The 13604-nt window shown below is 48.6% G+C and overlaps 2 protein-coding genes across 6 annotated transcripts; one reads left to right on the plus strand and one right to left on the minus strand.

Annotated features, from left to right (window-relative positions):
* The first annotated feature begins 4390 nt into the window (after positions 1-4390).
* Positions 4391-9498, plus strand: LOC120691975 (serine/threonine-protein kinase PCRK1-like). Of its 3 annotated transcripts, none has more exons than XM_039975182.1 (4): positions 4391-4521; positions 6030-6746; positions 6986-7105; positions 8635-9498. In XM_039975182.1, exons 2-4 carry the CDS (start codon positions 6069-6071, stop codon positions 9157-9159), a joined length of 1323 nt encoding a protein of 440 aa, XP_039831116.1. In that variant the 5' UTR covers positions 4391-4521; positions 6030-6068; the 3' UTR covers positions 9160-9498. The 3 variants fall into 3 exon arrangements, with proteins under 3 accessions (XP_039831116.1, XP_039831118.1, XP_039831117.1); XM_039975184.1 differs by having other exon boundaries at positions 6035-6746; XM_039975183.1 differs by lacking the exon at positions 4391-4521 and adding an exon at positions 4616-4798.
* LOC120691973 (pentatricopeptide repeat-containing protein At5g08305-like) lies at positions 8574-11885 on the minus strand. Of its 3 annotated transcripts, none has more exons than XM_039975181.1 (3): positions 9914-11885; positions 9705-9811; positions 8574-9012 (listed from the first exon to the last, which is right to left on the minus strand). In XM_039975181.1, the coding sequence occupies exon 1, from the start codon at positions 11821-11823 to the stop codon at positions 10324-10326; it is 1500 nt and encodes a 499-aa protein (XP_039831115.1). In that variant the 5' UTR covers positions 11824-11885; the 3' UTR covers positions 8574-9012; positions 9705-9811; positions 9914-10323. The 3 variants fall into 3 exon arrangements, with proteins under 3 accessions (XP_039831115.1, XP_039831114.1, XP_039831113.1); XM_039975180.1 differs by having other exon boundaries at positions 9705-9814; XM_039975179.1 differs by having other exon boundaries at positions 9705-11885.
* Between the last annotated feature and the right edge of the window lie 1719 nt (positions 11886-13604).

The raw sequence follows: 13604 nt of genomic DNA on the forward strand, positions 1-13604 counted from the left end.
GGGCGAAGAAATGCCCAAATCGACCTAACCTGCTATCTCCTGTTGAGATACTAGGGGCGTAGGGGAATGTAGTATCACCAATAGTCAAGGTTTTTTTAAGGTACTTTGCATTTCGTAATAAGAACCTTAGAGTGTCTCAAGAATGTAGTATCACCAATTGTTTCTTTTAATTGTGTGTCAAGAATAGCACCTTAGATGATATGATATCCTGCAAAGTTGAACCTTTCCTTAGCCGTTAATCTTGCATGATGATAATTCTGTAATTTCCGTGTTGTACTGCCTTCACCTACTGCATTTTTGTGTGCAAAATCCCTACCTATACTATGTCTAATGCGTAGTTTTAATGTTCTTGAAACCTTTCGCATCAGCTGCTGCCATTGTTTTGCACTAGTTCATTTGTTCCTCTGCACTTCTGCAGGCACTCCTGAGGGTGTAGGTCCTGTTAGAGTGGGCCAGAAGATCAAAACTGGTATAACTGATCTCATTGATATGGAATTTGATGTTCAGAGGCGTAATTGGTCATTTTCTGAAGATGCAATTAGCAATGAGTAACGGGGCAGTGCTTACACTTCTTTTGGCTTCTCGACTTCTGGATCCTCCCATTATTTTTTCCTCCACTCCCCACTCGACCCGACCTCCATGGCGCCGCCCCTCCCTCTTCCCCTCTAGATCCACTCCATCCTCCACCCGATTCAAAGGGGAAACGAAGGGAAACTGATCCTTGAAGGTAACGCCTCCATTCTAACCGATTGGTTTTCCTCCATTTCGCGGATTTTTTAGGGTTTGAGTTGGTTAGGGTTTTTGTAGGGTTTGAGTTGAAATGGGCCCAATAATTCGCTAGGCTCTTTGGCAGTGCCGGCCGCCGCCACCTGCGCCTCCCGTCGCTGTCGGGTCCCGCCCGTGGCCCTGCCTGGCTAGCGCTAAGGCCACCCCTCCCGCCTGCGCTGGGTGCCGCTGCCCTGCTGTGTGCGCGGAGAGCGCCCCTCCCGCCGGCGCTGGGTGTCGTGGCCCTGCTAGGCGTGCGCCGACCGCACCCCTCCTGCCGATGCCGCCCTACCTCCAACACTGACCTCCAGTCCGGCCGCGCCCCGCCGCCGACGCCGGGCCTCTCCGACGGTCGTGCGGCCCGCCCCTCCCCGACGCCCCCCTTCTCTCTCAGCAAGTCGTCTCCCCCTATTTAGGAGTAGAATTTTGTTATTGATGCTGAATGTGTGATACGGACACGCGTAGCGTGACTGAAAGAAGTGGTGTCAGGGATGGATGGCATGAGATTTAGGTCGTAGGAATTTTCCATGTCATGTCCAAGTTATCTGGTTTCATCGGTTTGGGAAGATTGTTGACGTTTACTCTCATGCCTTGAGACATCAGCTCTCATGTTTTCGGCTGGTAGCTAGAGTTTGCTTCGATTGCTATCTTTTACAGAATTCTCTGATGTGCACGGCAGTTTTACAGAGGTGCTACACTATGGCTAGACGCTAGACCACATACAGTTAATCAGCATCTGCAATGATAGGCAAGTAGAGTCATTAGGTAGACAAAAGTGAGATTATGGGGTTAATCATTGTCTGGGCTGGTATGTATGATCTACTACCTACTACTACCTTTATGCATTGTCAATTGGAGTACAGTAAAGTTCAGTATGATGGAGCATCACATTCGTATATATTCAAACACTGGCACATGTCAGAGTTCTTCTCGTCGGTCGTCATAGGCAATGCATGTTTTATCTCAGTTGAATTGAATTTGAAACTTTGTGCCTTGATCAGTTCTTGACGCAGGTGGTGGAGGTCCGTCGCATAGCCTCCCGCGACGAACACATCCTCGGACAACACCAGCGGTGGACAGAGCAGCTCCAGGCCCCCAACGGCGTCAAAAAGCGGTAGAAGAGAGCGTCTTTTGGTGCACATGGATCTTGTTTATCTATCATGCACTATTGTAATTTGAATTATTCTTGTAGTGGACTTGTAATGTGCACTTTGTGGTCAAGTATTAGTACTACTATTATTAGACGTGTAATGGACCACACTTTGTGCAATCGAGTATATTGTAATGTCCTATCAAACGGGTAATGTGATATCTACAATTTTGTGATGGGCAATCAAGTATCTTGTCTTGCAAGGAGTCGGGTCATTTCTCTTGGCACCAAAATATCTTGAGCCAAAGTATCTGGTCAGTGCTATCGTGTGGCGTGACTCCTTTACGAGTCGCGCCGAGTGGCTTGGCGCGACTATTCAAAGAGTCACGCCATTTCCAGCGGCGCGGCTCAGTGAGGAGTCGCGCCAACCTTTGACCCCGACCAGATTTGGCTCAGGTCAAATTTTTCCTAACTAGTCACGCCAAGATAAATGGCGCGACTCTAGATAGTTAGGATCTGCATCCTCTGAGCTTGATGTCTCCTCGGACTCCTCGCTGACGATGCCTTGAGGTGGTGCCTCCTTGCCCCTCCTACGAGGGGTTGCAATACCGAGAGCCCCATGTTGGCCGCGACGTCCTCCTATGAAAGAGAATTTATTCAACATATGTATAGCTAATCACAATCGTTAAGTATCAGAAATGAAAAAAACAACAAAAAAAGAAAAATAGGTGACCAAAATTGACAAAAAAAGAATAGGCCATATATGCATCATAGTTCCTCCTCTAATCACATATACATATGTTCATACATCTATGCTCATACATACATTACAGTGGCTCCTCTAATCTTCTACCTTATTTTTAGTAGTTCCTAAAACCACTTATCTGAACTAGTACATAAGCTGATCCTAATGGCATTCTATGAGAACTAAATCTCGACTTGTCACTTTGAGCCATGCTGTTGAATACTAATTACGGGACCATCTAATAGTTTGATCCAGAAGTCGAGAAGCCAAAAGAAGTGTAAGCACTGCCCCGTTACTCATTGCTAATTGCATCTTCAGAAAATGACCAATTACGCCTCTGAACATCAAATTCCACATCAATGAGATCAGTTATACCAGTTTTGATCTTCTGGCCCACTCTAACAGGACCTACACCCTCAGGAGTGCCTGCAGAAGTGCAGAGGAACAAATGAACTAGTGCAAAACAATGGCAGCAGCTGATGCGAAAGATTTCAGGAACATTAAAACTACGCATTAGACATAGTATAGGTAGGGATTTTGCACACAAAAATGCAGTAGGTGAAGGCAGTACAACACGGAAATTACAGAATGATCATCATGCAAGATTAACGGCTAAGGAAAGGTTCAACTTTGCAGGATATCATATCATCTAAGGTGCTATTCTTGAGACACACAATTAAAAGAAACAGTTGGTGATACTACATTCTTGAGACACTCTAAGGTTCTTATTACGAAATGCAAAGTACCTTAAAAAAACCTTGACTATTGGTGATACTACATTCCCCTACGCCCCTAGTATCTCAACAGGAGATAGCAGGCTAGGTCGATTTGGGCATTTCTTCGCCCAATTTCTGAGCAGCATAAACGCAGGAGCTACTCCTACGTTTCTGATTTTCCACGGAGTAGCACAATTTTACACGGACTACCACAAAATTAGCAGTGCGAAGGCTACAAACTAACAATCTAAGATTACCGATTTTATTTGGACGTGATAGCAAGTGCAAGCGCGGGGAGGAGAAAGCATGAAGCACGGGGCGGCAGGAACGAGAGGCGTGCGCGCATACCTCCAGGGCCCGCAGGAGGTACCGGCGGAGGCGCGCGGGGTCGACGGCGAGCTCGGCGCAGCAAACTGGGTAGCCGCAGCGCGTGAGCTCCAGCCGCACGATTAACCACTTGAGCGGCCGCCGTGGAAGTCGCCTAGGTAGATGCAGCACCCGTCCAGCAGCGCGGCCGGTGAGAGGCCGAGAGCGAGTCGAAGCGCACCGCCGGGGATTTCAACTCAAACCCTACAAAAACTCTAACCAACTCAAACCCTAAAAAATCCGCGAAATGGAGGAAAACCAATCGGTTAGAATGGAGGAGTTACCTTCAAGGATCAATTTCCCTTCGTTTCTCCTTCGAATCGGGTGGAGGATGGAGTGGATCTAGACGGGAAGAGGGAGGTCGGGTCGAGTGGGGAGTGGAGGAAAAAAGAATGGGAGGAGGAGGAAGAGTAGGCTGGCCGGGTGGGCCTGTATTTGGCTGAGTCGCGCCACGCCGCATGGCGCGACTCAGTCGCACTAAAACATGTGGCGCGACTCAACCTTGCCACGTCAGACCCGCTGGCACGCGTATGCCAGCGTGGCAGCTCGGTCGCGCCGAAGCATATGGCGTGACCCTTCAAGGAATCCCGTCACGGGACTTGGCACGACTAAAAAGGCTATTTCTTAGAAATTTAAATCTGCTATTATTAGAATATTAGATTAATTGATTAAATTAAAAAAAATTCCCCACCCTCCTCCCCATCCATCGCCCGCTAACCCTTCACCCCGGCCCAACGGAACCAATCTTTCTCGAGGGCGGCGGCGGACTCCGGCCAGAGCGACCTGCCGCGCATCTTCTTCTTCTTCTTCTTCGTTCTTCCCCATGTGGAGGTGACCAGGTGGGCGATCGAACCCAAGCTTGTGCCTGTTTTTAATGCCCTTGGGTGGGAATGGGGAACGGGATTCGTTCGTTGGGGTTGGGTGCGGAGAAAGAGATCGGGCTGGGATCGGGTAACGCCATCGACAGCGATCGCGCGGACGGTGAAGGTTGGTTGGGAGGTTGAAGGGGGAGGGCCGGCTTGAAAAAATGTTGGCCGCCATGGCTGCTTAATCGTCTCCCTGTCCGTGACGTCTTTTTGCCCTCTCCTGCTGCGCGCTCGCCTTCGTTCAGATTTGGTGGGTGGTTTAAACTCCACTGATTGGTGATGAGGTTTTGATCTTCACTTTGGTTCAGAAACTTTTCTTTTGTTGCCAAATGGAGAGGGGTATTATAACATAACCATGCGTTTCTGATCTGCCCTTTTGGCCTTCTTTTGAAAATTCTTTCCCATTTTAGTTGTGGATGCTTTCATCTTTTGCTTTTCAACTTCATATTACTTGAGGAGTAGAAAAAAGTTTGAATCCCTTCAACAGATTTATCAGCGTTCTTGCCTGTCGCCATTGCTGCCATTCGAGGGCAGTTTAAGAAAACTAGTTAGGTTGGCGCGCTATGCGCGCCTATTTAAAAGAAATCGACTTAAACTAATAATGGGAAAAATATTATCTCCTATTATATTCAAAACAATATAGTATCGACATATTGAATCAAATATAAAAATTATAGTAAATTAGCATGGTAGTTTAGAGTCTAAGAGGGTGCTAGTTCCAAACATTTTAGTGAAGAGGTACATATAGCTTTTTTTAGGAGTTCACTATTTTTTTTATGCTAATAGGTATAGTTGATGGATTGGTTTACATTGATTATTAGTTTTTATAGAAGAAAAAAAATAAAATTAGCGATGAATGAATAATTCAATTATATTTTTCGAGTTTATAAAGTGAAAGCAAAGTCCAAAAAGTAGTAGGGCTACCGCATGCGAACGTAGTATACAAAGTCTAGCAATTATATTTGTATATAGAGAGTAATTAAATATATTTTGTATTTTTAAATAATGGAAGAAATATTTTTTTTTTAAAAAAAGACCCACGGTGGGTCCCACGAAATAATATGCGCGGATCCCAACTGAATAATACGTGGGTCCCACTTGAATGGTACGTGGGCCCCACCTGAACAGTGTGCGGGTCCCACCCAAATAGTATGTGGGTCCCACCTAAATAGAATGTGGGTCCCAAGGGGTCCGCATGAACAGTACATGGGTACGTGGGCCCCCCAAGTGGGTCCCACCTAAATAGTACATGTGTCCCGCGTGGGTCCCGCCTGAATAGTCGTGGGTCCCGCCTGAATAGTACGTGGGTCCCACATGGATCCCGCTGAATAGTATGTGGGACCCGCATGAACAGTGCACGGGCCCACGTGGGGCCACAACGCACGGCGTTGCTCCAAATCTTGGAGCCTTAGTATAGTATATTAATTAATAAATAAATACAATTCTGGCTTTTAATTCGTCGCCAACGATGTCTGCTGCAGAGCAGGGGCGGCGCCTCCAAGTAGCAGAAGAATATCGCCATGCACTGCTTCCGGTTCCCGAGCTGGGAGCGGGAGCGGGAGCGGGAGGGCGACGAGCGGCGCGGGCCGGCGGCGACGGGGCGGTCGCTGTCGACGCGGTCCAACAGCAGCACCACGTCCACGGACCCCGACGTGCGGCGGTCGGCGTCCGAGTGCTGCTCCCTCAACGCGTCGGAGCTGAGCAGCGCCGGCTCCTTCGGGCGGTGCCGGCAGCTCTCGCTGTCGCAGCGGCCGCCCAACGCGCTCCGCATCTTCACCTTCCAGGAGCTCAAGTCCGCCACCCGCGGGTTCAGCCGCGCGCTCATGCTCGGCGAGGGCGGCTTCGGCTGCGTCTACCGGGGCACCATCCGGAGCGCGCTCGAGCCGCGCCGGAGCCTCGACGTCGCCATCAAGCAGCTCGGCCGCAAGGGCCTGCAGGGGCACAAGGAGTGGATGACGGAGGTGAACGTGCTCGGGGTCGTCGACCACGCCAACCTCGTCAAGCTCATCGGCTACTGCGCCGAGGACGAAGAGCGGGGGATGCAGCTGCTGCTCGTCTACGAGTTCATGCCCAACGGGAGCCTGGCCGACCATCTGTCCGCGAGGTCGCCGCGGCCGGCCTCATGGGCGATGAGGCTCAGGGTGGCGCTCGACACCGCTCGAGGGTTGAAGTATCTCCATGAAGAATCCGAATTCAAGGTACAGTTCCTTCAACTCTCCTCCATTCAGATGGTCATCAAACAAACACAGCTCAGCTCAGGGGTAATCTGAATCTCAGATGCTCTTCTGACTGATCGATCTCCTCTGTTCCAGTCCTTTCAGCCTGTGACCAATGGGAAGAAACATTAATTGCATTGCATTGCTGTTTAACTTGTTTACGGACTAGTCTTAGGGTCTCACAAAAGTTGGATCATCATAATTTTCTCTTTTTTTGTCAGATAATATTTAGGGATCTGAAGCCATCGAACATTCTTCTCGATGAGAACTGGAACGCAAAACTGTCGGACTTCGGCTTGGCGAGATTAGGACCTCAAGAAGGAAGCCATGTCTCCACAGCGGTATGCAACAAACAATCTTGTTTGCCCAGTGTACAGAATTTGATGAGGCACTGTTCTTAGCCTACTGCAAAATGCTGGCACGTTGATCTGAAATACAGCCTCTCACGCCCCTCTGGTACCTGGAACCAAGTACCAAACCCAGGAGCGGTTAGAACACGGAATCATACTACCATTCTGATCCGGTCAAGCAACTGCTACACGTGCTTGAAAACTTTTCAAATATTGGTGGCCTCGTGAAAAGAAGGGGCTGACCATATATCTTCTTCCACGCATGCAAATAAAAGTTGAAAAGTAACACATAGGCAGTCGAGCACTTTCGGTCAGTTTGCACGCTAGTGCCCATGGACCCACCAGAAAAGCCACCTAACCTTTCTGGTTAGTTACGACCAGCTATCTTTCTGGGAGCTTTCCGGTCAGTGGCGGAGTCAGAAAAATATTATAGGTGGGGCGGTTTTTAGTAAGACACTAAATCAAATGTAGAAACTCACATATTCACACCACATTAGCGCATTCACACATTGTAATTTTACGAATTACAAGCTAAGTTTTAAAATGTTACCTTAAATTTGAAGAGTAAATTTTTAGTTCTTACAACTATGCAAACATTTGATATCCGCAAGCAGAGGTAAATGAAATTATAAGGATCAAAGCAACATGATGGGAAACAAAATTAACAACAATGAACTAAATAGCTTTCATATCTAAACTATATAGCTGTTTAGCATCCAGATGTAGCCTAAATTATCAGATGATTTCCCAATATTGACAGCAAAGTCGAAGATGATTCTCTGAGGTGATATGCTAAGTATAAGAGTTGATGTGCCTAAATTATTCAGATGCTGCTCCTGCCGGCACGGCGCCGACGCCGTGCCGCAGCCATGCCCAGCCCCGGCTAGGCCTTGCATCTGGTTCTCCTCTCCCTCCATGAGGATTCAGCGCCTCAGCGGACAGTGGCCCAGCACGCCGGCACGCCAGCACCTGCGCTGCAACCTGCGGCGCCCGCGCGAACACACTGTCCCTCACCGGCTCGCCGCACGCCTGCCGCCGCCGCCGCTAGGGCTGCTCCACTCCGCCGCTGGCTGTGGGGCGCTGGTTGCTCCGCTAGCTGTGGGTGCTGGCTGCCAGTGCTCAGGTGAAAGGACTATTGGGCTTTGGCCTTTGGGTTGTGTGGGCTCCTTGCTAAAAATCAGGTCCAGCTGCGAGCCCGCGACAGCTTTCTTCCTCCTCGTTTTAGTTCCAGCCTCCAGGGCAGCCATGGAGGGGCGGACAGGCGCCGGCGAAGGGCAGCTGGGCAGGGGTCACTGGAAAAATACCGGGGGATCTTGGGGTGAGCTCGCCGGTAGCTGGGGCGGCCGCCCCACCCCGCCGATAGGGTGGCTACGCCACTGTTTCCAGTTCCAAACACTTTACCATGTGTGCTTCTAAAATGCTGCATCAAGAAAATATCCAAACATATTTGTAACTCATAGATATCAACATCTGCTGAAGGATCATTATTAAAATTCTTGTTCTGTATGAAAATCAAACAGGTGGTGGGGACAATTGGATATGCAGCTCCTGAATACATCCACACAGGACGACTCAGCACCAAGAATGACATATGGAGCTTCGGTGTGGTGCTCTATGAGCTCCTTACAGGCCGGCGACCTCTGGACCGAAATAGGCCGAGAGGCGAGCAGAATCTCGTGGACTGGGTGAAGCCCTACTCTTCCGACGCTAAGAAGCTTGAGACTGTGATCGATCCGAGGCTTCAAGGGAATTATAGCATAAAATCAGCAGCCCAGCTTGCATTAGTGGCAAACAAGTGCCTGGTGCGCCATGCTAGGTACCGCCCCAAGATGAGTGAGGTGCTCGAGATGGTCCAAAAGATTGTCGAGAGCAGCGAACTTGGAACACCAGAGCATCCCCTGATCAGCAATTCAAAAGAATTAGTGAGTGATGAAAAGAAAAGGAAAGGCCTTGACTTGAAGAGACGAATCACAGATATTAGAGCTGGGGAAGGGAGATGGTTTGCATGGCAAAGATGGACACCCAAGCTTGTGAGAACACAATGATTCACAGAAGCAACAGCAGATGAGGTGTTTCTTGCATGGCTTGATGCATAGTTAGTAGTGAAAACAGCAGGTGACTGAAATATCACCTGGAGTTTTCATTTAGCATACAAGTCAGAGAGCATCACAATTGTAAACAAACGGTTTGGTCCAGCCCATGGTGGCACCACAAAATAATGGATAGGTTCACACTTTCTGGGATCATACATAGGCAGTCTTCTCCAACTGCTTGAGGTTCCATGTTTTTTTTATTAAAGGTTAATCAAAGTTCTAGTAGTAATTTTTCCAAGTAGAATTTATTGTACAGTTTAACTTGGTTTAAGGAGTGATTTTTGAGTTTTGCTAAAGTGTACGTAGCTCATTGCTTCCTATAGGTCCAATTCGCGAGCCTTTCAAGATTTGACACTCATATCACAATGACATGTGGGGTCAATCCAATTCATTGACATGTAGGTCAGGGGGTCTAATCTTGAAAGGCTCAAGAATTGGATGTCAATTTTAGAAATTCACAGCTTATGTACATGAAAAGAGGAGGGGGGGATATGTACCGAAGCGATGTAGGGCAGAAACTGCTTATGCTCTTCCATATAAAAATGCCAGAACATGCTCCTAGGGTCCTAGCACATTCCATGCTCCAATACAGTTTCCACACATGCTTCTGACAGATGAAACACACTGTGATATGGTTTTCACCTTATTGCCAAATCTGTCATAAAAGCAGTAGCTACAGGTGAAGCAATTCCTGAAGAAAGCTTACCCAGATGTAAATACTGTCTGCCTGCTGTTCGAGCAATGTCCATATACATACATACATACAGTAATCATGATTGCCATTAATTTCTCCTTTGTTTTACTGAATTCACGAAGCAGCTAGGAGAATCTCAAGATTACTTCTGAATCCCACCATTTTATGTTTCTTTTTCCAATAGAGAATGTGGTACAAATGTTGCTTCTTAATCTGCACATATCTGTCCCCTGAGGGATCTGCTCACAACTAGGTTGTACCTGGCAGTTTAGACTCCACTTAGCCTAAATGATGCTTTGGGTAGTGCTTCAGTGGACAGAGCTGAGAGCAACAAATACTATGTCCAGATTCACTCTGGAAAAAATAACCAAACTAGTTCATGGAAATTGTTTCCTGAGAGATCCACAGGTGCAACCATGATTCTAGCAGTGTGCAGTAAGGTAATCTTGAATGACATCATCATCCTTCATTTTCATCTCCATTGCTATCAGATTCAGCAAGTCATAAATCTGCGCCGAGCCTGGATGAGTCTTGTCCTGGGCAATGAACCTGGAGATTCCTCCACCAACATCAATCTCACTAAAGCCAGGGACCTTCTTTACACCCCTCTCCTCCATCACCTTTCTCGCTTTCTTCGCCTCTTGCCACCGCCTAGCAACTGCGTAGATATTGGACAAGCCAATGTACCTGCCATCATGATCTGGCTGCAATTGGACAAGCTGCCTGCCGACTACCTCACCAAGCTCTACCCATCCATGTAAATGACATGCATTCAGGAGAGCACCAAGCACTGAAACACTGGGCTGCATTGGCATGCTCCTAACGACACCATATGCTTCCTCCAAGCGCCCTGCTCGACCAAGCACATCTACCAGGCAAGCATAGTGCTCGACGTGCTGTCTGAGCCCTTGTTCCTCGAGCAAGCGGAAGAACATCCAAGCCTCATCCACCAGACGACCGTGGACACAAGCACTCAACAGACAGAGGTACGTGATCTCATCTGGTGCAACACCAGCACGCTGCATCTTCTGGAACATTTCCAGCGACTCAGTGCCCATGCCATGCACCGCAAGGCCGCCGACCATGGCGTTCCATATCAGGACATCAGTGTTTTCAACTGGCACAGCCCGGAACACATCCAGCGCCTCACGGATCGCCCCACACTTGGCGTACATGTCAACCAGCGAGGTGGCGAGCCTGAGTTTCAGAGCGAAGTCCCGTTCCCTGAGGCACCGATGCACCCGCCTCCCACGCTCGAGGTCCCCCAGGTGCGCGCACGCGCCGAGCACGCTCACCATCGTGACGTCATTCGCCCTCACCGGGCACCTGCCCCCACCCTCCTCCTCCTCCTCCGCTGCAGCGGCGTTCTCCATCATCTCGAACACCGCGAGTGCTTCCCGGTGCTCCCCGCATTTGACGCACCCGTCGATCATGGCGCTCCAAGACACCACGTCCCGCGCGGGCATCCTAGCGAACACCTTGCGAGCGGCGACGAGGTCCCGGCACTTGGCGTACCCGTCAAGGAGCGCGTTCCAGGAGACGAGGCTGGGCCGGGGGATTTCGTCGAACACCCGGCGCGCGTGGCCCGGCAGGGCGCAGGCGGCGTACGCATGGACGAGGGAGTTGGCGATGTGGAGGTCGGCGGGGAGGAGACCGAGCCGCAGCGGGTGCGCGTGGAGCGCGGCCGCGAGGGAGGCGGAGGACAGGCGCGCGGCGGCGCGGGCGAGGAAGGGGAAGGTGAGGTGGGACGGGCGGAGGGCGGAGCGGAGGAGGAGGATGAACAGGGAGAAGGAGAGGGAGGGAGACGGCGAGGAGGAGGTGGACCGGATGAGGGGGTCGAGGAGCTCAGTGGTGAGCGTGCGGCCGTGGAGGTGGCGGAGGAGATGCGGGGGCAGTGGCGGGGAGGGAGGCGGAGGCGGCATGAGCAGAGGACTGACCAAAGGCGGGAATTCGGGGACACGGGGATGTGGTACTATCAGAGCTTCAAAATGGGCGTCAGTATTTAGACTCCATTGCTAACTGAATCTCTGTCCAGTTCTTAGCACTTGTTAACTGCAATTGCCTCCACTGCAAGTACCATTTGTTTTTGTTTCAAATCAGTCAATCTTCAAGTAGGTTTTTTGATTCAGATCAGTGAACCTGGTATTAGAGTCTTTGGAGTAGCACTTGAAACCTGCAAGTTTCTGATCAAGTTTCAGTTTGTTCTTGTTATTCTGAATGAATGTAAACCTGCAATCTAGAGTTTCTGTTTCAATTTCAGTTAGCTCGAAGTTTCAGGTTCAGACCTTGCAAACTGGAAGTTTCATTTTAATCCTGAGTACTGCAAGCCGTAGTAGTTAGACTTGACTATTTCCTGTTGTTGGACACAGTTAGCTCATGGCTATGTTTCCTGTCGTCGGACAGAGTAAGCACTTGGCTATTTTTCCTGGTGTCCCACAGAGATAGCACTTGGCTATTTTAATTGCAACCTGCAAGTCCCATTTTCTTTTCAGATCAGAAGAACCTGCAAGTACTCAGTTGATTTCAGTTTCAGACCTTGCAAGTAGCAGTACCTCTCAGTTTTTTTTATTAACTGAAAGCTACAAGTAGGAGTACAACTTCAGATCAAATTCTTTTTATTAACTTCAGATCATGTATTCTCGTTTGCAGATTCGATGGTTAGAAAGAGGAAACACTACTCGAATGATTTTAAAATCGCCATTTATCTAGAGTATTTGGCAAACACGGATCCACCTGTTTTGCACCATGGTGTTTCCAAACAAGTTGCTGAGAAGTTCGGTGTCCCTATTTGAGTTGTGCGTAGAATATGGTGCAATGGATAGGACGCTGGCGGGATTGCAGGTGTTAAGAACAAATTGGTTAATTGTGGTTGTAAAAGAATTGTAATAGACCCTGAAGCCATCAGAGCCGTGCCTTTGAGGCAGCACACAACATTTCAAGATCTTGCCAATGCTCTAGATATCAAGAAAAGCACTCTGTTCAACTGTTATAAGCAAGGGTATTTCCGTAGGCACACAAATGAACTTAAGTTCAGCTTGACCAATGAGAACAAGAAGGCTCGTGTGAGGTACTGCTTGTCCATGTTTCAAGCATTGTATGGAGGTAGTGATCCGAGTTTTAAACATATGTACAACATCATCTACATTGATGAGAAGTGGTTCTATAGAACCCGTCGTAACCAAAAGTATTATCTCGCCAACAATGAAGAGAGACCTCATAGGGAAGTTAAAAGTAAAAACTTTATAGAGAAGGTGATGTTCCTTGCTATTGTTGCTCGGCCAAGATTTGATCAAAATGGAATTTGCATCTTTGATGGTAAACTAGGTGTGTTCCCTTTCGTTTATGTCGAGCCAGCAAAGAGAAAAAGAGAAAACAGGCCTAGAGGTATGAAATTTGTATGTTTACATATCTTTATTCAAATTGTTATCTTTACATCTTGCATGTGCTTAAATTGCTTACTTGCTGTAGGTACCTTGATCACAAAAGGAATGACGTATGTTACAAAGGCCACTAGCCGTGAATTCCTTATAAACAAGGTGCTGCCTGCAATCAAAGAAAAGTGTCCGGCAGAGGAAAGGCATTTGCCCATTTTCATTATCGACGTGAACTATTCCGAGTTTGTAGCTGCTGCCCAATGTGATGCGTGGGAGCGAGTTACTGCACGGGCGATGAACTAAGCGTAGATGGATTTTTCAGATTTCCT

The sequence above is a fragment of the Panicum virgatum genome, chromosome 9N (genome assembly GCF_016808335.1).
Source record: "Panicum virgatum strain AP13 chromosome 9N, P.virgatum_v5, whole genome shotgun sequence".
Classification (NCBI taxonomy): domain Eukaryota; kingdom Viridiplantae; phylum Streptophyta; class Magnoliopsida; order Poales; family Poaceae; genus Panicum; species Panicum virgatum.